A 26,956-nucleotide genomic window follows, 5' to 3' on the forward strand; every position below is an offset into this window, starting at 1 on the left:
TAGTTTTGATTTAATTGTTTTTATTATGAAAATCAATTTGCAGATTTATTAGAGAATATTTGCAGCTATATATCTATACATATATTAGTACATGTACGCAGTATTTTCCTTCATTTGGGATGCGTGAGCACAGCATACCATGTCTTAGGAAGACTATTGCTAAAGGACATATCATACATAGTAGTTGCTAATAGCTATAATTAAAAAGAACTTTTGTAAAATATTGTACAAAACAAATGCAAAGGATTTAAGTTGAAAAGTCAATCAAATGCAAAGAATTTAAGTTGAAAAGTCACTTCACAGTTTTGTTGCTCGCCCTCATGCTGGCTAACATCAAGTGGGACCATGCGTATCTGAACTATGAAATGGAGGTCATCATTTACATACGTTTCACAGTACATTCCATTACCCTTAGGCATTTAAAGTGCTCACTATGTGTAAACCAGATTTAGGATACCAGCGGAAAAATGCATGAATGAGAATCCAGATAGATTTACAGAAAGTCCCCTGCGGTTCCAGCCAAACACATGAACAGTGAATGAAGAGGTTTAAACAGAATTGTGTCCATGGCTCATCCGATGAGATTCAGTGATGATTTCTTTACGTAGTGTTAGATTCTTCTTACATACAATTTACAAGTATTTACAATAAAAAGTGCATGATGTGGTTCACAAAATTATTTTATACACAGAACTGGTGGGCTTTGGCATTGCGTAGGCAAGTCCATGTTGTCAAGCCAACCAAAAGGATCGCAGGTAGCTGACACTCAGACTTCTCGTGCATGTAAAATGCAAGAAGCTCTGCAGTTTTCTTCTCGTGCAGCTTGATGGTATCAGCAGTGTGACTCATGCGCCAGCTGAGTGGGCTTTATAGAGATTGGACACGTAGATTCAGTTATAGTGGCACTGAATACAGTCTGAACTTCAAACACAAGATGGATGAGGCGTTGTCCCCAATTTAGAAAAATCAGCAAAACTCTGCAAAGAGGTGATGAAGAGGGATTTCTTTTTCTTTTTTATACAATGATGATATAAACCATGCAGAGCAGAACTACTGTCACCAGTAGGGAGATGGTAAATTATAGCACCATTTTTAGGATGAATGTGCTGGTGGGGCATCCAGGGAACTAATATTAAAACTTTAATCATATACATCAGTCAGAGGAAACGAGCTGTCTTAATATTAACTGACAGTAAACCGGAAACTATAAATGAAGGATGTTTTCAGTTCTATTGCAACAATGCATGTCATATAAAGTGCAACATAATCAACAAAGATGTTGATCCTGGAACAACATTCCAATCAACCAATCAGATTTGAGGGACAAGTTTACAGTTTATGTGAAATTAGGCTTAGTAGCAAGGTTAGGTGCTTGTACGTCAGTGTTATTCCCTCTGATTTTAGGGATAAGTTATAGGTAGGTTTAGGTTTAGGGGTAGGGACTACATTTTTGGACAGGAATGTTGTTCCAGGGTCAACAAAATATGTGACCCGTGCTGGAAAATGAGTTGCAGTGAGCCTATTGTTTTTTTCACTTTCCCTATTAAAAAACCTTCAAAATGATGTATGATGTGTTGGAATCAGTCAAAAAATGAATGAGCTACACCTCTAAGTCGATAGAGTCAATTTTGAGTAAAATCGAGTTTTCAGAAGGTTGTCAAACAAAATCACCAAGCAACCATACCTTAAAATCCCTGTTAATAACACCAAATTTGGCACAAACCAAGTCAAAACCAATTATCTATAGGAAAAATAGCCTATATATTCAACTTTTTCCCCATGTCAGACAGCATATATATTAAGAGCTACTGTACCGCACGGATCTAATATAATGTTACACATCAGATGTTTTTCCCCACAGTTAGCCAAACGTTCAGACATAACAGATAATGTTTGCGTGAATACTCGCCACAGATAGTTTGAAATACTGTAATTCTGTGTATATCGGGATCACGCGCTGTCTGAGGCGTCTTTGTGCGTGGCTTCAGATGTGTCAGTCAGCGCGAGGAAGATCGTTTTGTTTACATCAGCATGAGTTTGAAAATCACATTTCATTGGTTCAGACTCATGCCATCGAGAATTCGCTATGAATATTCACAAAGTTGGAACTTGGACTATTCCAAACTTCAGTCATCGAGAAGCAAGCAGAAAAAAAGAGATGGTCCTCACTGCAGAACACGAGATCCAGGGGGCGGGATCCAACTCCTCCCACTTTACATATCCCTAAACCTACCCATCTCTGCCCACTTGATCTAAACCTACCCGTCTCCACGTCCTGGATCTGGATCCAACTCCTCCCACATTACATATCCCTTAACCTACCCGTCTCTGCCCACTTGATCTAAACCTACCCGTCTCCACGCACCCTGGATCTGGATCTAACTCCTCCCACATTACATATCCCTTAACCTACCCGTCTCTGCCCACTTGATCTAAACCTACCCATCTCCACGTCCTGGATCTAGATCCAACTCCTCCCACTTTACATATCCCTTAACCTACCCATCTCCACCCCCTTGATCTAAACCTACCCATCTCCACGCACCCTGGATCTGGATCCAACTCCTCCCACATTACATATCCCTTAACCTACCCGTCTCTGCCCACTTGATCTAAACCTACCCATCTCCACGTCCTGGATCTAGATCCAACTCCTCCCACTTTACATATCCCTAAACCTACCCATCTCCACGTCTTGGATCTAGATCCAACTCCTCCCACTTTACATATCCCTTAACCTACCCGTCTCCACCCCCTTGATCTAAACCTACCCGTCTCCATGCCCCCTGGATCTAGATCCAACTCCTCCCACTTTACATATCCCTAAACCTACCCATCTCCACCCCCTTGATCTAAACCTACCCGTCTCCATGCCTCTTGGATCTAGATCCAACTCCTCCCACTTTACATATCCCTAAACCTACCCATCTCCACCCCCTTGATCTAAACCTACCCGTCTCCACGGCCCCTGGATCTGGATCCAACTCCTCCCACTTTACATATCCCTAAACCTACCCATCTCCATGCCCCCTGGATCTAAACCTACCCATCTCCACGTCCTGGATCTAGATCCAACTCCTCCCACTTTACATATCCCTTAACCTACCCATCTCCACCCCCTTGATCTAAACCTACCCGTCTCCACGCCCCCTGGATCTAGATCCAACTCCTCCCACTTTACATATCCCTAAACCTACCCATCTCCACGTCCTGGATCTAGATCCAACTCCTCACACTTTACATATCCCTAAACCTACCCATCTCCATGTCCTGGATCTAGATCCAACTCCTCCCACTTTACATATCCCTAAACCTACCCATCTCCACATCCTGGATCTAGATCCAACTCCTCTCACTTTACATATCCCTAAATCTACCCGTCTCCACGCCCCCTGGATCTAGATCCAACTCCTCCCACATTACATATCCCATAACCTACCCGTCTCCGCCCCCTGGATCTTGTGTGTTCTGCAGTGAGGGACTACTGGAAAAAAATGGCTTTTCATGGACAAAGGAAAGGTATCTCCTCTCAGACAAATAAAGATACTTTTAGATGTTTAATGTTTAATTGCTATTCGGAGCATTGGGATCGCTAGACGAGAGCCTAATGAACTCATTTTTGTGAAAACCTCAAAATGACATTTTCACTTGTTTTGTCTGTAGCTCGTAATTAGCCTGTACGTGCGCATACTCATTTTGCCAGCATGGGTCACGTATGTTGACCCAGGAATGCGTCTAACTCGGCAAAATCAACGTGAACAGATTTTGCTGTGCGTTCCTGGGACAACATATTTTGTTGATCCTGGAACAACATTATTATCTAAAAATCTAATCTAATCCTAACCCTACCCATAAGTTATCATAAGTTAAGAGGAAAATGATAGCCTAGGTAAATAATACTGATGTAGAAGCAACTAAACCTGGTTGTAAGCATAAACTGTGGCTCAAATCTGATTGGTTGATTGGAATGTTGTTACTGGATCAACAAATTGTTTATCCAGGAACATATTGCACTTGATGAAATCAGGTTAGATAATTAACATTTGAATTTAGTTAGGTGCATATAATGTTTCATATATTGTATATACTTATTTTTAGTAGGTTACTTTTTCATACAGGTCTGTTATTATAATAATATGTGTCATCCAAAAAACTTAATTTACAGTACAGTTCAAACAAAATAAACCTTAAAAACCTCTACTCACTTCTGGTGAACCCTGTTCAAAAACTTGCTTTTTACATAACATGGATAAAATAATGTTGTCTGCCTTTATACTTAGAGCTGTAATGCATGACCTGAAAACATATTAAAGGGGCTCTTTCGTGCATCACTTGTACAAGGCAGTCGGCTGGTTAAATAAAAATAAAATGCTATACACAATCAAGGCCCTTTTTGAAACCAGAGGTTTCTTTGTCAAAGGCTGATTTGCAATGAAGGACACGAAAACTTATTTTTTCGGACTGTAATGCAAATAAAATGGTTCATTCTGCAATAAATGTTTCTTTACCATAAAACTTTTCAACTCTCACAAACTCTTCATATTATACAATTTTCACATTAGTCTCTGATAAATAGGGTGAGAAGACTTGCTTGTGTTAGTAAAGCCTCAATTTAGTTTTGCTGCCAAAACGCACCTTCTGAAAATGTATTCATTTCATGATGGACTTTAAGAGAGCTACATTTGTTATTGTCTCAATTATACTTGAAAATATGAGCAGTTCATCTTGAGAAATATAGAAAAAGAAGATGGAGATTCTGGCTCACTTCAAATTAATAGGGAACCCATAAGTGTCTCAATTTTGAGCAGCTGAATGCCGATGATGATGATGATGATGATGATGAAGAGTGCTTGCTGCTTTAGATAAGCATGAGTGCATCTGCATGAACAATGAAGTGTCTACATATGGTTTCAGAGTTTACAACTGCCTTGATGTCACTGAAGGTAATAATTTTATAAAGCATTGAACATTTCTCTGGTGTTTAACATTTTAAAATGATTGTCTTAAATATTGATTGGCATTATTTAAGATATAAGGACACAATCATCAAAATGTTATGAGGATAACTAATAAAAGTGGATTCTACACAACCCGAAACAAAGGATTAAAGCGAGGCATGACTGTTATTGTTATATAATGACATTATTTCCTCAATCTGACGAGAACTTTTGAAGAAAAATACTCAAAACAAAAGTTATATGGAAAGTCTTATGTTTGGATAACATCTCATCACCCATATAAAGCCTTTATCTGCTTTAGCAATGCAGCTGCAAACATTCAATTAAAATATTTGCATTATGAACTCACTTGTTTAGCAACCGATTGCTGTCTGAATATTCCTCAGATGTGAGAGATGGTGGTGATGCTCTGTAATAGAAACAGACAAGGCAATAATACGAATGGGCCAGTGCTTGTTAAGGCCGAAGACTGATGGTGAAGGATGAAATCTATGAAGTCAGAGTGAAAATAAGCATGAAATGTCAAATAACACCATCTCCATTCATTTTTTTCTTCTCCTTGTTCAGTTACTTTCCTTTGACATTTTATTAATCTATCTCTCCACTATGTTCCGGTTCCACCTCTACATGATGCTGCATTTCCCCTTCAGCTTGTCAGCCCTGCTTTGCTTTCCAGAATGCTTGCCGTCGATGTTCAAACTCATGTTCCTCTTCTTCTCCAAGTTGAGAAGCTCCTGGAACAGCTCAGTGACATTGTGGTTAGTCTTAGCCGAGGTCTCCATGAACGCACACTTCCAGGTCTTGGACTGTGCCTCTCCATCCTCGGTCTTGACTTCCCGTTGAGTCTCATCGCTCTTGTTCCCCACGAGCATGATGGGGATGTTCTCTATGTTGCCTTTGATGGCGAGAATCTGCTGGTATATGGGCTTTAATTCTTCCAGGGACTGCTTACTGGTGATGGAGTAGACCAGGATGAAGGCATGACCCTTGGAGATGGACAGACGCTGCATGGCAGGAAACTGGTGGCTGCCAGTTGTGTCTGTGATCTGCAGGGTGCAGACGCTCTTGTCACAGCTGATCACCTGCCGATACGTGTCCTCCACCGTCGGGATGTAGGTGTCCCGGAAAGTGCCTTTGACAAAACGGAGCACCAGTGAGCTCTTCCCCACACCCCCTGCTCCAAACACCACCACACGGTAGTCGTTGCTCTGCTCGGGCATCTTGAGCCTTCACTTGAGCCGCTCGCTTTTTAGACCTAATAGAGAGAAAAGAAACATTTAGATGATTGTGTTTTGTATAGCCTGGGTTTTCAAACTTTTTGACCTCCAAATATGATCCTCTTCCTAAAAACAAAACCAGTTATATATTTACATGTACCCATTTATATTAAGATAAATTCATTTGATTCATTTAAATACAAAAATAGTACTGTTGTTATGTTTTCCCTGGTTTTGTGTTTCTTGTGTTTTTGTTATGTGTTCTTTTCATTTGCGTTTTGCCCTGGTTCTGTTCCTGTTTCCTGTCCTGTGTGCCATTTTTGTAGTCATTTCTTGCTTGATTAGTTCCCTCAATTAAGTGTGTCTTGTTAGACTATTACCCTGTGTGTATACAGTGGGTACGGAAAGTATTCAGACCCCCTTAAATTTTTCACTTTTTGTTATATTGCAGCCATTTGCTAAAATCATTTAAGTTCATTTTTTCCTCATTAATGTACACACAGCACCCCATATTGACAGAAAAAACACAGAATTGTTGACATTTTTGCAGATTTATTAAAAAAGAAAAACTGAAATATCACATGGTCCTAAGTATTCAGACCCTTTGCTCAGTATTTAGTAGAAGCACCCTTTTGATCTAATACAGCCATGAGTCTTTTTGGGAAAGATGCAACAAGTTTTTCACACCTGGATTTGGGGAGCCTCTGCCATTCCTCCTTGCAGATCCTCTCCAGTTCTGTCAGGTTGGATGGTAAACGTTGGTGGACAGCCATTTTTAGGTCTCTCCAGAGATGCTCAATTGAGTTTAAGTCAGGGCTCTGGCTGGGCCATTCAAGAACAGTCACGGAGTTGTTGTGAAGCCACTCCTTTCGTTATTTTAGCTGTGTGCTTAGGGTCATTGTCTTGTTGGAAGGTAAAGCTTCGGCCCAGTCTGAGGTCCTGAGCACTCTGGAGAAGGTTTTCGTCCAGGATATCCCTGTACTTGGCCGCATTCATCTTTCCCTCGAATGCAACCAGTCGTCCTGTCCCTGCAGCTGAAAAACACCCCCACAGCATGATGCTGCCACCACCATGCTTCACTGTTGGGACTGTATTGGACAGGTGATGAACAGTGCCTGGTTTTCTCCACACATACCGCTTAGAATTAAGGCCAAAAAGTTCTATCTTGGTCTCATCAGACCAGAGAATCTTATTTCTCACCATCTTGGAGTCCTTCAGGTGTTTTTTAGCAAACTCCATGCGGGCTTTCATGTGTCTTGAACTGAGGAGAGGTTTCCGTCGGGCCACTCTGCCATAAAGCCCCGACTGGTGGAGGGCTGCAGTGATGGTTGACTTTCTACAACTTTCTCCCATCTCCCGACTACATCTCTGGAGCTCAGCCACAGTGATCTTTGGGTTCTTCTTTACATCTCTCACCAAGGCTCTTCTCCCCCGATAGCTCAGTTTGGCCGGACGGCCAGCTCTAGGAAGGGTTCTGGTCGTCCCAAACATCTTCCATTTAAGGATTATGGAGGCCACTGTGCTCTTAGGAACCTTAAGTGCTGCAGAAATGTTTTTGTAACCTTGGCCAGATCTGTGCCTTGCCACAATTCTGTCTCTGAGCTCTTCAGGCAGTTCCTTTGACCTCATGATTCTCATTTGCTCTGACATGCACTGTGAGCTGTAAGGTCTTATATAGACTTCCTAATCAAGTCCAATCAGTATAATCAAACACAGCTGGACTCAAATGAAGGTGTAGAACCATCTCAAAGATGATCAGAAGAAATGGACAGCACCTGAGTTAAATATATGAGTGTCACAGCAAAGGGTCTGAATACTTAGGACCATGTGATATTTCAGTTTTTCTTTTTTAATAAATCTACAAAAATATCAACAATTCTGTGTTTTTCTGTTAATATGGGGTGCTGTGTGTACATTAATGAGGAAAAAAATGAACAAATGATTTTAGCAAATGGCTGCAATATAACAAAGAGTGAAAAATGTAAGGGGGTCTGAATACTTTCCGTACCCACTGTATGTGTTTGGTTTATTTTGTTTGTTAATATTCTAATAAATTCCTCTGTACTTGGATCCTGCATTCACTCTTCTCTGAGAGCTTGTTGTGACAAAAGTATTATATTGTTAATTATTTAAATATATGAAAAATATTTATTGAAAAATATTCACATTTTCCCATTAGCTAATAAAGGAGACAAATAAAGACTTTTTCACAATACTACATGCATATTTTTAATTCTTATTTTATATACAGAATAAAATATTGATTAATCTCATGATTTATGAACAAAGTATATGTGTTATTAACCATTTTTAATTAATATCTTAAGTAAATATGTTGATTTGGAAACCCTAAAAATAATTTCGTGATTTTTTTCACAAATCCTTTTTCGCAAATCCTCTAACACCCTCTTGTGGCCCCGGCCCCTAAAATCACATAGTAAAATACTAAGGCTGCAATCAAAATCGCATACTTCCCTACTATATAGTAGTTGGAAAACAGTATGTGACAAAAAAATAGGTCCAAATTCACAGTACTTGGATGACCTACTACTTCTGGCGAGATCCTAAAGTGTGCATACGATGGACACTTTACAATCCCATGAGGCCACGGGAGAGGATTTGTGAATGGTGGTGATGCGACGCAACAGACGCTGGTAGGTCTCATGATAATGACAACATGGCAAATGTAGTACATCCAGACTATATTCATACTATGACACACAGGGGTCTCCAAACTTGGTCCTGAAGGGCCACTCTCCTGCAGAGTTTAGCTCCAGCTTGCCTCAACACACCTGCCTGGAAGTTTCTAGTATGCCTCACTAGACCTTGATTAGCTGGTTCAGGTGTGTTTAATTGGGCTTGGAGCTAAACTCTGCAGGACATTGGACCTCCAGGACCAAGTTTGGAGATCCCTGATTTAGAACATACTTTTTAAGTGCTCGTTAAGTAAGTACTTATTCAAAATAAGTACCTACTCAAGAGAGAATGTGATTTCGGAGGCAGCCTTAAGGACATTGTAATGGTGCGTTCAAGTCCTCCTGGGAAGTTCGTTTTTACGACGTCAGGTGCATTCAAGTCAAGTACATTCAAGGAGTACAATGATGGTGTCCCTTCTTTTAATTAACTACACAAAAATACAGCAAGGTTTGTAACTCTACGCTTCTATAAAGAATAAGGAATGTGCATCAGGTGTGTTTTGCTTTTTATATTTTTAATTAATTTATGAAGCCACTGTAACTTAATTGTTATATATTATATCGTTATATTACAATGCTATCATATTTTATGCAGGCAATTAGCTTACTTCATTGTAAATAAGCCAACAATATCACTGCTAAATAAGTATTAAGTACTCGTATTAATGACATTGTGGTGGCGTTCATGTCCGTTCAACACGTAAATGTGATCTTTCCGATGTACGGTGCCTTCCAAATGGGATATATTGCCTTCCGAAGGGCACTTCGGAGTGAAAACAATCATGGCCGCCATAATGAACGGTCGTTCCAAACCGAAGTGCTCAAAACTGGCCACTTCAAAGGGCCCTTCGGAATTGATGGACACTTCGGGCCCCCATTAACTTTTTCAAAGGGAAGTTGTTTGGTGTCACAGAATGGGTACAGGAGGCTCGGAGTTTGATTTTACCTATAAATGTATGTAAAGTATTTTTCTATACTACTGTAATGTATACGAGTTACATTATTATGGTCAAAATGACATTGTACTTCAACAAAAATACTTTACAGCTCCCTTTATTAGTCTATTCAAATGTTTAAAATACATAGACACAATATACATTATATTTAACATAAAAAAGGCCTTGGTGAGATGAACCAAAAATAAATAAATAAACAAAGGTTAAACAAAAGGCATTGCTTGCACAATCTACTCATCATTCAGAGCATTTTTGGGAGGCAACCAGCATACAAAAAATGTGGGACAAAGGCATCTCCTTGATTGTCTTGTTAAGATGACATAGAAATGCATTCCAAAAAAAAAGAGTATTTTTGACCCCTACACCCTTCATCCCTTCGAAGCTCTAACTCCGGAGGGTAAACCCTTTGAAGGGATTAGGGCATAGGGATGAGCCCTTCTGAATTGAACGCAGGGGTAATTCGTATATACTTAGGATAATCATTAACTGACAGTTTGTGGAAACCCGATTTCTAGAGAGGAACCGATTTGTCATGACACCGACATGACTTGACACGCGGATGATTTTAGGAAGGCTGTATGGTTCGTCACACAGCGTGCTCAGTGTATACAGAAAAATTGCTAGTGACTGGAAACACATCACACATATTCAGCACACACTGTAAGTCCTATTTAAATCTGTCATGCTTTAAACATTTAACATGATCATCATTTATTTACTGGGTATTTATCTTTACTAATTCAAAGTTACAGGTATGACACACAAGCGCATTTAGACATGTTTTGCTTCTAGTCAGGACTCAAGTGGCTTTTCTGAAGCAAGACACATGAGTCTTGTCATCCGTCATGCTATTATGAAATCACAATGCAACTCATCATAATGTATCTGCGTTGCCCTTAGACACTCTCTTGCTTTCACTGCAGTTTATAACAGTGCATTATTTATTGCCTTAGAGCCAAAACAATCATTCTAAACAGTTTTCTGCTCCCGAGCACACTAGCATTCAGATGGTAGCACTATGTATCTGTCTGAGCGTAAAACGGGTTTTAGATTTTTTTTAAATAAGCTCTTATATGTGCAATTTAGCGTTCTCATGAATAATTTACCCAAGAAAGAGACCATATCCATCAGAACCACAAACACAGAACACATATCGAATCTTGTAAAGATTATGCAGAAGCAAGCAAGAACACAATTTCCAGGCTTTAAATTCACACCGATTTTATCCTCAGTAATCAATACCTTAATTTCACACTAGCAGGTGAGGGATACTGAGACAACTTCAATGAAACTACCACGGTGTTACCAAGATTTCTGCTGAACTTCCATCAAAAAGTACAGATTAACCTGGAATTGCATCAGACATACTATTCATATGAAACCAGTATGTGGAGGACATGACCAGCGTTATATGGGTCAGAAATCTTGAGCTGATTATATAACAACTATGGTGGAGGGATTCTTGTCCAATTACGGTTTTTAACAATCACTTTCTCTCTAGTCCTTTTACAGTGATGTACATGTAGTACCATAATGAAACTTGCATCGCATATTGCATACTACAATATTTAATGATTGTACAAACAATTACACAGTGAAACTATTGCTGTCTTGTGAATGGGTGATCTAAATTAGCATATATTATTTTACAGTTTTTATAATTGCTAGGACCCATTCATTTCTCAATACCTTTTTATCACACTGTGAGCACAACAGCAGTCTATGTGGGCTAAAATGTGGATTATTTTCCATTGTTTTGGCACATCTTTCAAATTTCATGTATTCTCTTCTCTATCAGACTCAACCAGTGTCAAACCCCTGCGGGCCAATTTGTACGTTTATGCAATTTTTTCAAAAGTGTAAACTTAGAGGGGACCAATTATGCCCCTTTTTATAAGATGCAGTTTAAGTCTCTGGTGTCCCCAGATTGTGTCTGTGAAGTTTCAGCTCAAAATACCTCACAGATCATTTATTATACTATGTTGTAAATTTTTGAGTGGAAGGAAAAACATGCTGATTTCGTGCATGTGCCTTTAAATGCAAATGAGCTGCTGCTCCCCACCCCCTTTGAAGAAGAGGGCGGAGCCTACAGCTCCTGTCTCTGATACTAACAAAACATCTGTTTGGATTTAATTAGCATCTCTATCATGGTCACGCTCACATGACATTGCAGTTCTTCATCATCATGAAAGTTTATTATCTGCATGCGTTATATCAGTCTAAACTTCTGATAGATGGTTTTCTGAGTGCACACATCCAAATTACACACATTGAATATTAAACTAAGTTCTCTTTTACATGTTATTGCACTTGTCAAAAACTATGTCAAAAATACACAAAGTTCACATAAACACAGTCAGTTATGTCTGTGAACATAAACAGCAAGTAAAGAAACTGCATGTGTATTTTACATCTAAAGTGACAGCAGCGTAATATACAGTACCTACTGCTGTATGCTGTTAATATGAATCAAACAACAAAAGAAAAACAGAAAATCACTCACTGCTCTTGATTGAATTACTTAGGAGATTTAATATGAATTAATTACTTATTTGAACGCTGCTGTTAAATGCTCTGGTGAGGAGATAAACGTGTACAGCTCATTGAGGTCAAGGTCTATGCATAAGCAGTTGTGGGCAGGGCTTAAGCATGTGTGATGTCACTGCAAACGGCTTGTTCTGAGACACTGCTTATGATTTATGGGGATTAAAAAAAGAGGAGTGGGTGGAATTTTACCATTATAGGGTGGTTGTGTACCAACACATGTTTATGTTCAAACACCATGTAAAAGTGAATTTTGCATAGGACCCCTTTAAATTCAAAATCCTAATACATAATACAAAACAGAATAAGGGATTTTACCATTCTGCTTTTGCTATTTTCCATTGTTTTTCAATGTAAACAAGCACTAGATGGACATCTTTATCCATTGCACTTGCACTAGCGTTCTGAAATTGTGGTGCTCAAATTAAAAGAAGTTCAACATTTACTGTTTTTTTTACATTTGCTAGGACCCATTTCTCAATACTTAGGTTTCAAAACTCTTCACACAGTGAGCACAAGAGCAGTCTATGTGGGATAAACTGTGGATCATTTATAGCACAAAATGCATTCAGTGATGACATCTTTCAAGTTACATGAATTCTTTTCTCACTTCTTTTCGAAAAGAGAATATGCACACATCCAAAAACTTTAGGCAGGTGCTCGATCAGTTAAAGCACTTTACTAAAAACAAACAAGAATCGGTGAACTGCCACTGCTGCTCCCAAAGATCAATTTATTAATAACCAAATGTCTTCGTCAGGCAAACAACAAGCACATAAAGATACAATTTAAATCAGTATGATCCATCAATTACCCAATCATCCAAAAAAGTCTAAACTTCTTTTCGACAAAACCACAGACAACACTCTATATACAGTGGGTACGGAAAGTATTCAGACCCCCTTACATTTTTCACTCTTTGTTATATTGCAGCCATTTGCTAAAATCATTTAAGTTCACTTTTTTTCCTCATTAATGTACACACAACACCCCATATTGACAGAAAAACACAGAATTGTTGACATTTTTGCAGATTTATTAAAAAAGAAAAACTGAAATATCGCATGGTCCTAAGTATTCAGACCCTTTGCTGTGACACTCATATATTTAACTCAGGTGCTGTCCATTTCTTCTGATCATCCTTGAGATGGTTCTACACCTTCATTTGAGTCCAGCTGTGTTTGATTATACTGATTGGACTTGATTAGGAAAGCCACACACCTGTCTATATAAGACCTTACAGCTCACAGTGCATGTCAGAGCAAATGAGAATCATGAGGTCAAAGGAACTGCCTGAAGAGCTCAGAGACAGAATTGTGGCAAGGCACAGATCTGGCCAAGGTTACAAAAACATTTCTGCTGCACTTAAGGTTCCTAAGAGCACAGTGGCCTCCATAATCCTTAAATGGAAGAATTTTGGGACGACCAGAACCCTTCCTAGAGCTGGCCATCCGGCCAAACTGAGCTATTGGGGGAGAAGAGGTAAAGAAGAACCCAAAGATCACTGTGGCTGAGCTCCAGAGATGCAGTCGGGAGATGGGAGAAAGTTGTAGAAAGTCAACCATCACTGCAGCCCTCCACCAGTCGGGGCTTTATGGCAGAGTGGCCCGACGGAAGCCTCTCCTCAGTGCAAGACACATGAAAGCCCACATGGAGTTTGCCAAGATGGTGAGAAATAAGATTCTCTGGTCTGATGAGACCAAGATAGAACTTTTTGGCCTTAATTCTAAGTGGTATGTGTGGAGAAAACCAGGCACTGTTCATCACCTGTCCAATACAGTCCCAACAGTGAAGCATGGTGGTGGCAGCATCATGCTGTGGGGGTGTTTTTCAGCTGCAGGGACAGGACGACTGATTGCAATCGAGGGAAAGATGAATGTGGCCAAGTACAGGGATATCCTGGATGAAAACCTTCTCCAGAGTGCTCAGGACCTCAGACTGGGCCGAAGGTTTACCTTCCAACAAGACAATGACCCTAAGCACACAGCTAAAATAACGAAGGAGTGGCTTCACAACAACTCCGTGACTGTTCTTGAATGGCCCAGCCAGAGCCCTGACTTAAACCCAACTGAGCATCTCTGGAGAGACCTAAAAATGGCTGTCCACCAACGTTTACCATCCAACCTGACGGCATAGATAAGACGGCATATTGGCTACATTTCTACAGTAATACCATATTGAAATATATTCTGAATCTAATAAATGAAATGCTATCAAAACATTAAAATGTAGCTGAACACCTACACAGGTTTTAGTCTTTCAATATCATTACCATCTATATAAAAAATGATGAATAATTTTGTTCTGTAATACAAACATGGATCATGTCACATATACTGCAATGAATTCTAAACAGTTCATTTTTGTTTTGTAAAGTAAGCATTGTGTAATCAATGCTACCTGTTGTTGGTGTTTTTTAGGCTTTTGTTTCATGAATGTTTGTTGGGTGACAACCTTTGCTAGTGTTATGGAAAAATGGCTTGATTTTAGACATGTATGAAGTGTTTTGGTAGCTTTAGTGCATTTTGAGAGTGAAATTAACTGCTGTGCCAATTTGAAAGCTGTGTGAATAGTTTTAAAAAAGTCACCTAAGTATAGAGAAATCTGTCCTAGCGATTGTATTGTATTTCATGATAAATAAGTAATTTAAACCAATCATTCTGCAAGTGCAAGATTTCTTTAAAGATATGAATGCACAATGCAATGTTTTGAACATTGGGCAGCCTACTTGTGATGATCAATTTTGAGTTTTGTAAAATGACATCAAGATTCTGAAAGTGAATTTAAAAAACTGTGTGATGTGAATGTGGCAATGTCTCTCAAAGCCCTCACAATATTCTTCATATTTTCATCCAGCATTATGACACTAGGCTGCTTGCACTCAGGGTTTAAAGTGCAGCGACATGCTTGGCAGGGTGCAGCAATCCCAACAGCAGTCAAGCTCTCATCTGAGAGAAGCCCTAGTGCCTCTCCTGCTCTCTCTAACACCCTGTGTGCTGTCAAATCAATGAGCAGAGGACACTGAGCCTTTGATCAATGCTGGTGTCTGCGGATTTCAGGCCTCTGACAGCCTGGTGCCCCCCTCTCGCCCCTCTTAAGGTGTCACGCTTGTTTCTGCGCTGTGATTGATGTCAATCTCCCTCGGAGTGCTGTGTTATCTATTCTACGAGTCCCTCGCAGAAGGACGGGAGAGCCGCTGAGGTTATTAATGCCGTTACAGCATCTCGCTATTCCAGCAAAACTCTATTATAGATTAAGTTTGGCACGAGGAGAGATTATAATGCATGTGCTTCATTCAAGGTATCCCAAGCGCTCTCACAGCAATGCGCTGATGTCGCCAGATTTAGGAATGACCTTGCTTTTACCGAAGTGAATGTGGAATATATCACTCAGACATTAGGATTCGAAAGGTAATGTTTGCTGAATAGCACATGGGCATCGTGCCACATACTCTTAAACAATCACAGTAAATGGAAGTCTGGGCTCAGTATGCTGGCGGTTCTGTCTGCAAACCACAGTGCTATGCATGTAGAAAATGGAGTCGGAATAGTATATAGACATAGTATAGTATGGTATAGTATATAGTAGACATAGTATAGTATATATACCCTATTTTTTCTGGTTTTATTGTGAGTGAATCATCGGTGCATGTTTTTCCAAAGAAACTAAAAGTTCTTCACAGACTTGAAGCAAAATGTAATAACTTGCTCTTCTTTTGAATGATTTTCCTTTTCTGCTGTTGTCACCTATAGGACTCACTAGATAATGTTAACTAATAGCTAAGGTTAATAAGCTCGCATTTGGTCTGGGCAAGCTTCAAGGTTTGGCTGGCCTTGTTACCCCCCTGCTGACAACAGAATCTTTCTTAATTTATGGCATTAAATAAAAATTATTTATTTATTTATTTATTTATGAAAAGCCTATTTAAAATCATGTTCTTCCACTTCTAAATATGTCACATTATGGAAGTAAAATGACCTGAGAATGCCTGAAATTGAAGTAAATTTGAAGCAAGCAGGATTCAGAATTGCAATTTATGTAAAGAAGTAGAAATTAAACTAACTGATATTTCAGTTTGTGAAATAGAAATCTTACATTACTTCTGTAATTACAATCTTAACAAGCAACCATTGAATTTTCCCAGTAAACAATTTAGAGAATGTTTAGAATGTTTTGAAAAACGAGCCAAAATAATTTAGATAGACAGACAGACGATGGTAGATAGATAGTGTGGCAAGCAGGACGAGGCCGAGAGCCATGGGAACGAGCGAGTCTCACGGAAGGAGAGCCAGATGAATAAAAGGAAGAGAAATGACAGTGCAAGACGAGAGAGGACCAGGCCTGGGACATTTACGTTTTGTTTAAGTTTATGCGGCAGTTGTCCATGAGGGGCTGTCGCTTTATGTTTGTTTTGTTATTTGAACGTTCGCTGGTTCCTGCCTCGTCCTTCCCTTATACAGAAACTGTGTTACATTGGTGGTGAAACCTGGGATGAAGGATAGACACTGTGCGGTGCTGAGGCGGTGGTGCTGGAGCAATGAAAGACCCGGTGGGACAGAGAGTTCGCTGCCGTGCTTCTGGGTCAAGGAGGGGTGGCTGCCATCCTAGAGGGAGCAGAGGAGTCACTCCTGTTTGCTGAGGCTGGAGCCTGCTTCTGTCCTCCATGATGGGGAGGAGCAGGGAACGGAGGACTCGCTGCAGGCTGCCCTCAAATGGAGGAGCCATCACCAGGAGGCGGAGAAGGATCAAGCGTTCCACCAAGGAGTGTCCAGTACCATCGCATGGAACTGCGAGTGAGAGCCTCTCGGTTGGCAGTGTGTCCTGGAACCAGACCAAAATTTTTCTTTTCCACTCTCCCCTCTTTCCTCTCTCTCCATCTCCATTCTCTCACCCCATCTGTCCTTACCCCCAGGTGCTACTAAATTGTGAATAAAAAAGGAATGCAATAATTTACAAATCTCATAAACTATAAAAATATTTTATTCACTATAGAATATAGATAACATATCAAATGTTAAAAGTAAGACATTTTGAAATGTCATGCCAAATATTGGCCCATTTTGGATTTCATGAGAGCTACACATTCCAAAAAAGTTGGGACAGGTAGCAATAAGAGGCTGGAAAAGTTAAATGTACATATAAGGAACAGCTGAAGGACCAATTTGCAACTTATTAGGTCAATTGGCAACATGATTGGGTATAGAAAGAGCCTCTCCGAGTGGCAGTGTCTCTCAGAAGTCAAGATGGGCAGAGGATCACCAATCCCCCCAATGCTGCGGCGAAAAATAGTGGAGCAATATCAGAAAGGAGTTTCTCAGAGAAAAATTGCAAAGAGTTTGAAGTTATCATCATCTACAGTGCATAATATCATCCAAAGATTCAGAGAATCTGGAACAATCTCTGTGCGTAAGGGTCAAGGCTGGAAAACCATACTGGATGCCCGTGATCTTCGGGCCCTTAGACGGCACTGCATCACATACAGGAATGCTACTGTAAAGGAAATCACAACATGGGCTCAGGAATACTTCCAGAAAACATTGTTGGTGAACACAATCCACCGTGCCATTCGCCGTTGCCGGCTAAAACTCTATAGGTCAAAAAAGAAGCCATATCTAAACATGATCCAGAAGTGCAGGCGTTTTTTCTGGGCCAAGGCTCATTTAAAATGGACTGTGGCAAAGTGGAAAACTGTTCTGTGGTCAGACGAATCAAAATTTGAAGTTCTTTTTGGAAAACTGGGACGCCATGTCATCCGGACTAAAGAGGACAAGGACAACCCAAGTTGTTATCAGCGCTCAGTTCAGAAGCCTGCATCTCTGATGGTATGGGGTTGCATGAGTGCGTGTGTCATGGGCAGCTTACACCTCTGGAAAGGCACCATCAATGCTGAAAGGTATATCCAAGTTCTAGAACAACATATGCTCCCATCCAGACGTCGTCTCTTTCAGGGGAGACCTTGCATTTTCCAACATGACAATGCCAGACCACATACTGCATCAATTACAACATAATGGCTGCGTAGAAGAAGGATCCGGGTACTGAAATGGCCAACCTGCAGTCCAGATCTTTCACCCATAGAAAACATTTGGCGCATCATAAGATGCGACAAAGAAGACCTAAGACAGTTGAGCAACTAGAAGCCTGTATTAGACAAGAATGGGACAACATTCCTATTCCTAAACTTGAGCAACTTGTCTCCTCAGTCCCCAGACGTTTGCAGACTGTTTTAAAAAGAAGAGGGGATGCCACACAGTGGTAAACATGGCTTTGTCCAAACTTTTTTGAGATGTGTTGATGCCATGAAATTTAAAATCAACTTATTTTTCCCTTAAAATTATATATTTTCTCAGTTTAAACATTTGATATGTCATCTATGTTGTATTCTGAATAAAATATTGAAATTTGAAATTTCCACATCATTGCATTCTGTTTTTATTCACAATTTGTACAGTGTCCCAACTTTTTTGGAATCGGGTTTGTAGATAGATAGCTAGATAGATAGATAGGATTGTTTTTGAACTGTGTAAACAGCCCTTTAGTGTGAATCACTGCACTGGATTCCACAGGATGCCCATTAAGCCGAGTCCATTAGCCAGACTCTAATCTGAGTGAGAAGCTTTGCAGCATAATATACTGTCTAAAGAGCCGCTTTCTCTATCAGTCAAACCAGGCTTTCACTCTGCCACAAATGGCTTTTTCCATTGTTATATCTGCATAGATACCAATATTCTATTGAAGAAAAAAAGAGTTTTTGGCTCAGAATTGACTCTCATTCTGTGAGAATCAGATATGCCTCGCTTTACTGCATACTAAAGATACTAATGTGTGATGCACACATTAGTGCTCACATGAGCACTGGGCTGAGAAGAGAACCACGGCTGTGTGCACACATATGTCTGAATCAACTCTCTCTGGTCTGTTCTGGGAAATCAAACTTGGGTAAAAGTGTTTGTTACCGCACGCATATAGACTGAAAGAGAGAGTGGGATAAGGAAGAGGGAGGGATGAGGAAAAAATAGCCTAGGTTCCATTAAATGCATGATTTAGTATTATGTGATTAAATCTTTTTCTTGTGGTGAAAAATGCGCTAAGCATATTATTTTTGTAACTGTGATCAAAACTGAAATTTCTAAACAATGACTAAGTCAATCAAGGAAGAAAAACAGATCAATGAGTTAAAAAAAAGAAGAATGTGAAAACATTTTTAATTCCACCCCAGGTGTTTCTTTTGGTTGTTCAGGTATAATATTCAGATGCATTGCAACAATGAAGAAATACATTTTAGAGAACTGAAGACAAAGAATGTAAAGTGATAATTTGCCAAAAATTAATTCATCCTCTTATTGTTTCTTTCAGAATATCTACCTTTGTGTTCCACAGAAGAAAGAAACTCATACAGAATCTATCCCTTTAATCCAAATGTCTAACACTCTACACAGTTACTATTGTTCTAGAAGTCATTGATGGATCTTTATGCCACAATATGTATGTTTGTGTAAACAGTATTTAGCAGCTAAAAATTCGGACTCTTAGGGGAAGCAGGGCTACGGCCTAAAAATACCCCATATGCCATCTGCCATCTCTCTGCACCAAATGTTGCTGGATTAGCCCAGACTCATTCATTCAACTGTGCAGGGGCTTGAGAAAATACTGTTTTGATCTAAAACAATGTTGTAAATAAATAGTGGCCAGACTAAATCTAACTCTTGCCTTCACAGCAATCAGCTGGGCCTAATCAGATTCTGTTAAACAAACTATCAATGTAAAACATTTCCAAATATGTCTAAATCATTGATGCATATCCTGACAGCAAAATTAACTTCAGAGCATATTATTTTAAGACATGCTGCTGTAGATTCCAAAATGTTTAAGGGATAGTGCACATAAAAATTAAAATTATGTCATCGTTTAAAAAAAAAAAAAAATGAAAACGTTTTTGTTCATACAATGAAAGTCAATGAAGTTACATTTTTTAATGCAAAAAAACAATGCTGCACAAGAAAGTAATCATTAAAATCATTGAAAAGTAACAATAAATGAAGTCAAATGCATGTTAACAATATGCCTGACACCATAATGTGACACTCTAACTTCATGAACTCAGAACAAATGACTGCTTCAGATGACTGGCTAATCACTCTGTAATATTTTACCTTACCATGAGAGTTCTGCAGTTTTACTGTGTCCCTGCCAGCATTGCAAGAAACATCTCTCTTGCTCTTGTCGATCAGTCCGTCAAACAGATCGCTCCTCTGTGGACTGGGCTTAGAGGCTAATCATTGCGCTTTACCTCGTCTGTCCTGCTGGATGTGCTTCCCGTGACCCAATTCAAAGGATTTAAAACTGCCAGCACGCATCCACGCCACAAAGCGGCTGAGGGACAGAGTGCATGAAGATCTGATATATTAACTATAAGATCATGCAAGACCTTTGAAATGGATAAAGATCACTGTAAACTATAAGTTGTGTTTTTGAGAGGCTTTGTGTTTCATTTCATGCCAAACAACTAGCATCTTAAAACCTTAATACTGAGACTTACATTTAAACATCAGCTCAAGTATTACGAGACCTTAGGGTGTGGAGCTAAATCAAATGTATGGATTGTCCTCCACAAATAAACTATTGATTCACTAGCTGAGAACTTGAACATGGATTTGTCCTAAGGCTAGTCCAGGTGCTTCTTCTCCATTAGCTGATATACCTCAAATTAATTTTTAATTGGCATTGCATCTCTCTAGGCAGGAATTTTCTTGGCTTAACTGGTGGGGTTAAGTGGGCGGTAAACTGTATGGGTTTAGATACTTAATCAGTTCATCTCAAATGAGCATGCTTATTAAATACATCATGAGCATTTCATAATTTTCAGGGATAATTGCATGTGAAACAGTCACATGGCTTGATCTCTCCCCTTTGAGCTACATCTGTCTAGGTAAATTTTTGATATATTTAAAGAAAAAAATGTTAACACAGATTTGGGCTGTGTTTAACTCCACTTTTAGACATACACTCACAAACTTCTCTAAGCACTTCCCCTCGCGGGAATCCCCGCCACCATTTTTAAGTGCGTTCACTTTTTTTTTTGGACAGACCCTCGACCCCTAGATTTGACTGAAGGAGCAAGTCTACTCAATATGTACACTTCAGGCAGATCCATAGACCACAATGTACCATGATTGTGACCTCACAGCAGATCACGCTTAATTTACTCCCACCCCACACTCTGGTGTAACAAACTGGAGTTATTTTGACATTAAAATGCTTTTAAAGGGGACCTATTATGCCCCTTTTCACAAGATGTAATATAAGTCTTGGTGTCTCCAGAATGTGTCTGTGAAGTTCCAGCTCAAAATACCCCACAGATCATTTATTATAGCTTGTCGAATTTGCCCCTATTTGGGTGTGAGCAAAAACATGCCGTTTTTATGTGTGTCCCTTTAAATGCAAATGAGCTGCTGCTCCCCGCCCCCTTTCCAGAAGAGGGCGGAGCTTTAACAGCTCACGCTTCGGTTGCTCAACAACAACAAAGCTGGAGAATCTCACGCAGCCAAAATGAGGATTGTCAGTAACGGTGTTCAGCCTTACATTGTTCAAACCGGAGTCGACACTGATGGAGAGACTCAGGAAGAAGTTACAACTTTTAGAATGAAACTGGACGTTTCTGAATGGTTAGTGGATAAATTTATGTAGTTGCTGTTGAGTTGATTCAACTCATCCACTAGCATGTGCCGTCATGTTCATCTTTTGTGCAAATCCAGGGTTGAACTGACCCTCGTTTGTGAAGCAGTCCGGCGTAAAATGATTTGCGCAAATATATAACACTTTACCGTCTTTCTTCGGCACATTTCCTTCATAAATGAAATTCAATCATGGTGTCCTCAGGGGCTCAGATGCCGGGAGTCTACGGAGACCCTTGTGTTCATTGGCACATCCAATAACATTGTACATCTCCAGCTGCTACAGAGAGGAAACAGAAATGGCGGACTGCTGCGGCTCACTCAGATCTACGCTAATATGGCAGACTGTCACCAGTTGTGGGCGGGGCTTCACCCTACTCTTACGCAAGAGTTTGGAGAGACTGTTTATGATTTATGGGGATTATAGAAAAAGGAGTGGGTGGATTTTTATCATTATAGACTGGTTGTCTGCAAACATCTGTGTTCAAACACCTTAGAAAGTTAATTTAGCATAATAGGTCCCCTTTAATTCTTGTCAACAACCCAAGCATACATACAGCCCTACAAAATGGTGTGTAAAACAAATTCATAAGGAGAAAAAAAACTATAAATAATAAATCAGCTCCATTGCGGATCAAGGGCTTAGGGCGTTTAAACACATTGCAACGGTTCCACTAGTAGTGGGCACTCGTGCAACGTGAGCAATGACATACATCCAAGTGAACGAGACGGAGGGAAGTTACCAAGGGAAGGGCATAAAAATGGACTTTAAACGCAGCCTTAGACAGCTCGTTTTATCACAATATGATTTGACATCAATTCTCTTAGCCAGTAATTCGATATTTGCAGATACCTCAAAAAAAAAAAAAAAAAAACATGCCATGATACTATTACAATTCGATTCGATTCAGGGGCCTGTGATTGATATATCGATATCTGTCACTAGATTCCTGAGAGAGAAGAATAGACCTAATCTAAAGAACCCACCAGGATAACACCTGACCTCCTCAATACAGCAATACTGTCTTAAAGGTGCACTCAGTAAGGCTGTGTCCGAAATCACCCCCTATAAGTCTTATATAGTGCAGTTTTTGAGAGGACAGCCATTGTCGAGTACACCCATTTAATCCCAAAATGCACCTCAGTAACGAGTGTATCATTACATACACTCAAAAGCTAGATGCTAAAGAATACCCAAGCACTGTGAGCATTGTGCCAAATGAAATCCTGCTTTTCACAGCACTGCAGTGTCCGAATTCACACACTCATTTTCATTCACTCATTCAGTGGACTATATTAATGGAGTAATGCATGAATTATGGTATAGGGGGAGATTTCAGCTTAAGCTATTATTTACTTCTTATTCGTCCCAAAAGTACAGCAGTTTTGGACTTCAGAGGCCGTTACCATATTGAACATTACTATTGACCAATTTTTTTTATAAAGCATAAAGCAACAGAACAGTAAAGGATATTCTAGGTCTAATAAGAGTTGGGAAATAATCATTTAAACTATTTGCAAATAATATTTGCATTAATTTGCATTAAAATTTGCATACATATAGGCTACTTTTTTGTACGCATAGGTTTCTTATCTCGTCACACTAGGTTATAAATTACATGCTCAGGTCCTACTTGCCCCGCTGTGTGCGGGCCTCGAACCCAGGTCTCTGGTGCGGGAGGCGGATGGACTAACAAGGAGGCAAAAGGCCGCAGCCTCTAACATGCTACTTGAGATCAGGGGAGTGAGGTTTTACCTGCACAGCTCTTACTAGCTGGCCTCCATTACACTCACCGCCCTAAACCTCACTCCCATCCGGGTCACGGCACCAATGTAACCCCTCAGGTCTTACTCACCCCACTCTGTGTGGGCCTCAAACCCAGGTCTCTGGCGCGCTAACAAGGAGGCAAAAGACTGCAGCCTCTAACACGCTACTTGAGATCAGGGAAGTGAGGTTTAACCTGCACAGCTCTTACTAGCTGGCCTCCATTAAAACCTCACTCCCATCCGGGTCACGGCACCAATGTAACCCCTCAGGTCCTACTCTCCTCGCTCTGTGCGGGCCTCAAAACCAGGTCTCTGGCGCGTTAACAAGGAGGCTAAAGACCGCAACCTCTAGTATCAGTTGCTAGTGCGCCTCTTGAGATGAGGGAAGTGAGGTTTTACCTGCACAGCTGGCCTCCGTTACACTCACCCCCCTAAACCTCACTCCTATCCGGGTCATGGCACCAATGTAACCATTCAGGTCCTACTCTCCCTGCTCTGTGCGGGCCTCAAACCCTGGTCTCTGGCGCATTAACAAAGAGACTAAAGACCGCAGCCTCTAGCATCAGTCACTAGTGCGCCTCTTGAGATCAGAGGATATAACTGACATGTATCAAATGTTTTGTTATTTACATCTTACCTCACTCTCAACGTTAAACTGACACTTTGCGCTAGAATTTACGCTCTGCTTCTGTGAACAGTAAACCCCACCTACTTTGATTTGATTGCCAATCATTTTGACATTGATGAGCTCTGATGGACCGCTAAGACAGATTAGACTAAAAATTAACATTTTCTAACATCATACAGAGCGCTGCGTAATGGCGTGCAGCAGAGTGGTTCAAGAATTTCAAATATTGGGGGGGACAATTTGGGCATTTCTAATGATCATCTTCTGGCATGGATGCATGACTTTTCATATGTTTTGCACCTTTTGTTTTGTTCTTTTTTCTTCACATTTTTGTCTACACAAATCCATTCTCTAACTATAATCTTTAAGTAATGCAAACCTTTAATCTATTACTTTTTAGCAATTTTGTCAATTGCATGACTGGGCATGTGATGTCAACATGGCGACATCCACAAGGGGTGACCCCCCGCCCCCTGTGTGGAATATAGCTTTATTTCCAGAAATCAGATATGGCTGAAGTCATCTCATGTGATTGTATACATCATTTTAATAACATTTCTCAAATGTACAGCTCATTTAAATATGTGCAAAACTTTTTAATTAGCAAAAAAATACTGAGTGCACCTTTAAATGCAATGGGCCAGATGAGGAGCAGAGGTCTCAAAAGGCTTCAAACATTACTACTATTACTACTTCTGTTACTTACAAAAGCATAGCCTACTAAAGTTTCTCGTTCAGCACGTTCAAGCATCCTATTATTGTCTCTGGTGCAATACTAAAAACGGTCTGCGAGTTAGTCTCAATATAAATTGCTGCATTAGATTCCATTATGAGCGCAGCCTGCATCATCTTCCGCAACAAGACTGCCATAAGGGTCATGCATTGGCTCTATACGATGATATATTATTATACTAATGCATCCAATAAGACGTCAGCAGCGCGCGGGTCCTCTTTCTCAGTGTTCACCTTGCAAACCAAATCTTTAGCCTGTTTTGTCACCAAATTCTCCATATCTAATTCCATTAAAAGGCTTTTTAATGATGCAAAGTGACATGAATTTATATAGCCTGTTTCCCACTGAATGGATGACTGATCCCGTGCATGTGCTGGTTTACTGTTTGTCGCACACACACACACACACACACACACACATACACATACATCTATCAAATATTGTAAATGTAGGCTGTATGCTGCTATATGCACAAGCTCAAGCGCGTGTAGCTAAATGGAAATCTCCACGGTACAGTACGCATGTATCTTATATCATCACGGGGCAGGCTGTTGGACACAGGAGTAAACTATGAGTTCAGCAGCATCACCATATCATACGCAGCCCGTTTCATTCATAAAGAAGAGACTCTCCATGTCACTGGTGGTGCGGCGATTCACATGCCTTCTTTGACGGCTATATGTAGGCAAAACGCGTTTCATTCAGAAGAAGCATGTTTCCTCCTCAACATTTTTCAGTTTCATTACTATTTGTTGTCAATGTCGTCATGACAGTTATGGTCAATGCCACCAACACATGATGTCCACACAAAACAGAAAATGCTGCAAGTAGGCTATTCAAGCAGTCAAAGTCTAACTGAAATCTGTGTGGCTACTGCTTGTCCGGGTCGCATATGCTGTGCAATAAAGAAAAAAAAGACACAATATGCCAAAGGCGCTAAATAAATGAATTGATTTCATACGTCGGCGCGCGATTCGACTCACCTACCTGAACTTAACGTATCCCGCGTGACTGATCTTTGACTGACAGCACAGATGAATGGCAGGCTGCGCTAATAAGGTACTAAAGCATTTTAGACTAATAATGAAGACGTGATAGAGTCCAATCTCAACGGCAGTGCTCTCTCTCCCTCTCTCTGTTTCGCACTCACTCACACACACACACACACACACACACACCCTCCTCCTCAGAATCACCGCTGGCTTCAGATAGAAGGTGGGAGATTTTTTTAACATATTGCCTACAGGAGGTGGACAAATTACAGAAGCTCCTAACAATATGTGACAGTTTCATATGTTAGAAAACACAATGGAAAAATATTATAAAAATAACAATATAAAATATAAAAATAAATTTGACCAAATCCACAAAATTTACAAAAATTGTATGATAAAATGTACTCACCCTCAAACCTTTAAGACCTTTGTTTATCTTCGGAACACAAATTAAGATATTTTTGATGAAATCTGAGAGGGTTTTTTTTTTATCCTCCATTGAAAGCAATGGAATTAGGCTACCACATTCAATGTCCAGAAAGGTACTAAAGACATCGTTAAACAGACGATGTGACTGCAATGATTCAACCTTAATGTTATGAAGTGACGAGAATACGTTTTTTGCACAAAAACAAAACAAAAATAATGACTTTATTTAACAAATTTGTCTCTGTCCTGTCATTCTCCTACGCTGTTTTCATTGCAGCGCTTCCAGGTTCTACGTCCGAACGGCAGCTCAGTATTGGCTGACGCTGGTCACGTGAGCAGCATGAGGCATGCGTGTGATG

At 40.0% G+C, this 26,956-nt stretch overlaps 1 protein-coding gene across 3 annotated transcripts; it reads right to left on the reverse strand.

The window, feature by feature from the left end:
* diras1b (DIRAS family, GTP-binding RAS-like 1b) lies at positions 1 to 26,332 on the reverse strand. Of its 3 annotated transcripts, XR_007181010.1 has the most exons (3): positions 26,161 to 26,332; positions 5,308 to 6,213; positions 1 to 977 (listed from the first exon to the last, which is right to left on the reverse strand). XR_007181010.1 is itself a non-coding variant. In XM_048164484.1 (2 exons), exon 2 carries the CDS (start codon positions 6,176 to 6,178, stop codon positions 5,582 to 5,584), a length of 597 nt encoding a protein of 198 aa, XP_048020441.1. In that variant the 5' UTR covers positions 6,179 to 6,213; positions 26,161 to 26,332; the 3' UTR covers positions 3,373 to 5,581. The 3 variants fall into 3 exon arrangements, 2 of the variants coding, with proteins under 2 accessions (XP_048020441.1, XP_048020442.1); XM_048164484.1 differs by lacking the exon at positions 1 to 977 and having other exon boundaries at positions 3,373 to 6,213; XM_048164485.1 differs by lacking the exons at positions 1 to 977; positions 26,161 to 26,332 and adding an exon at positions 20,530 to 20,820 and having other exon boundaries at positions 3,373 to 6,213.
* Positions 26,333 to 26,956: the final 624 nt, after the last annotated feature.

The sequence above is a fragment of the Megalobrama amblycephala genome, linkage group LG17, assembly GCF_018812025.1.
Source record: "Megalobrama amblycephala isolate DHTTF-2021 linkage group LG17, ASM1881202v1, whole genome shotgun sequence".
In the NCBI taxonomy this organism is placed as follows: Eukaryota; Metazoa; Chordata; class Actinopteri; order Cypriniformes; family Xenocyprididae; genus Megalobrama; species Megalobrama amblycephala.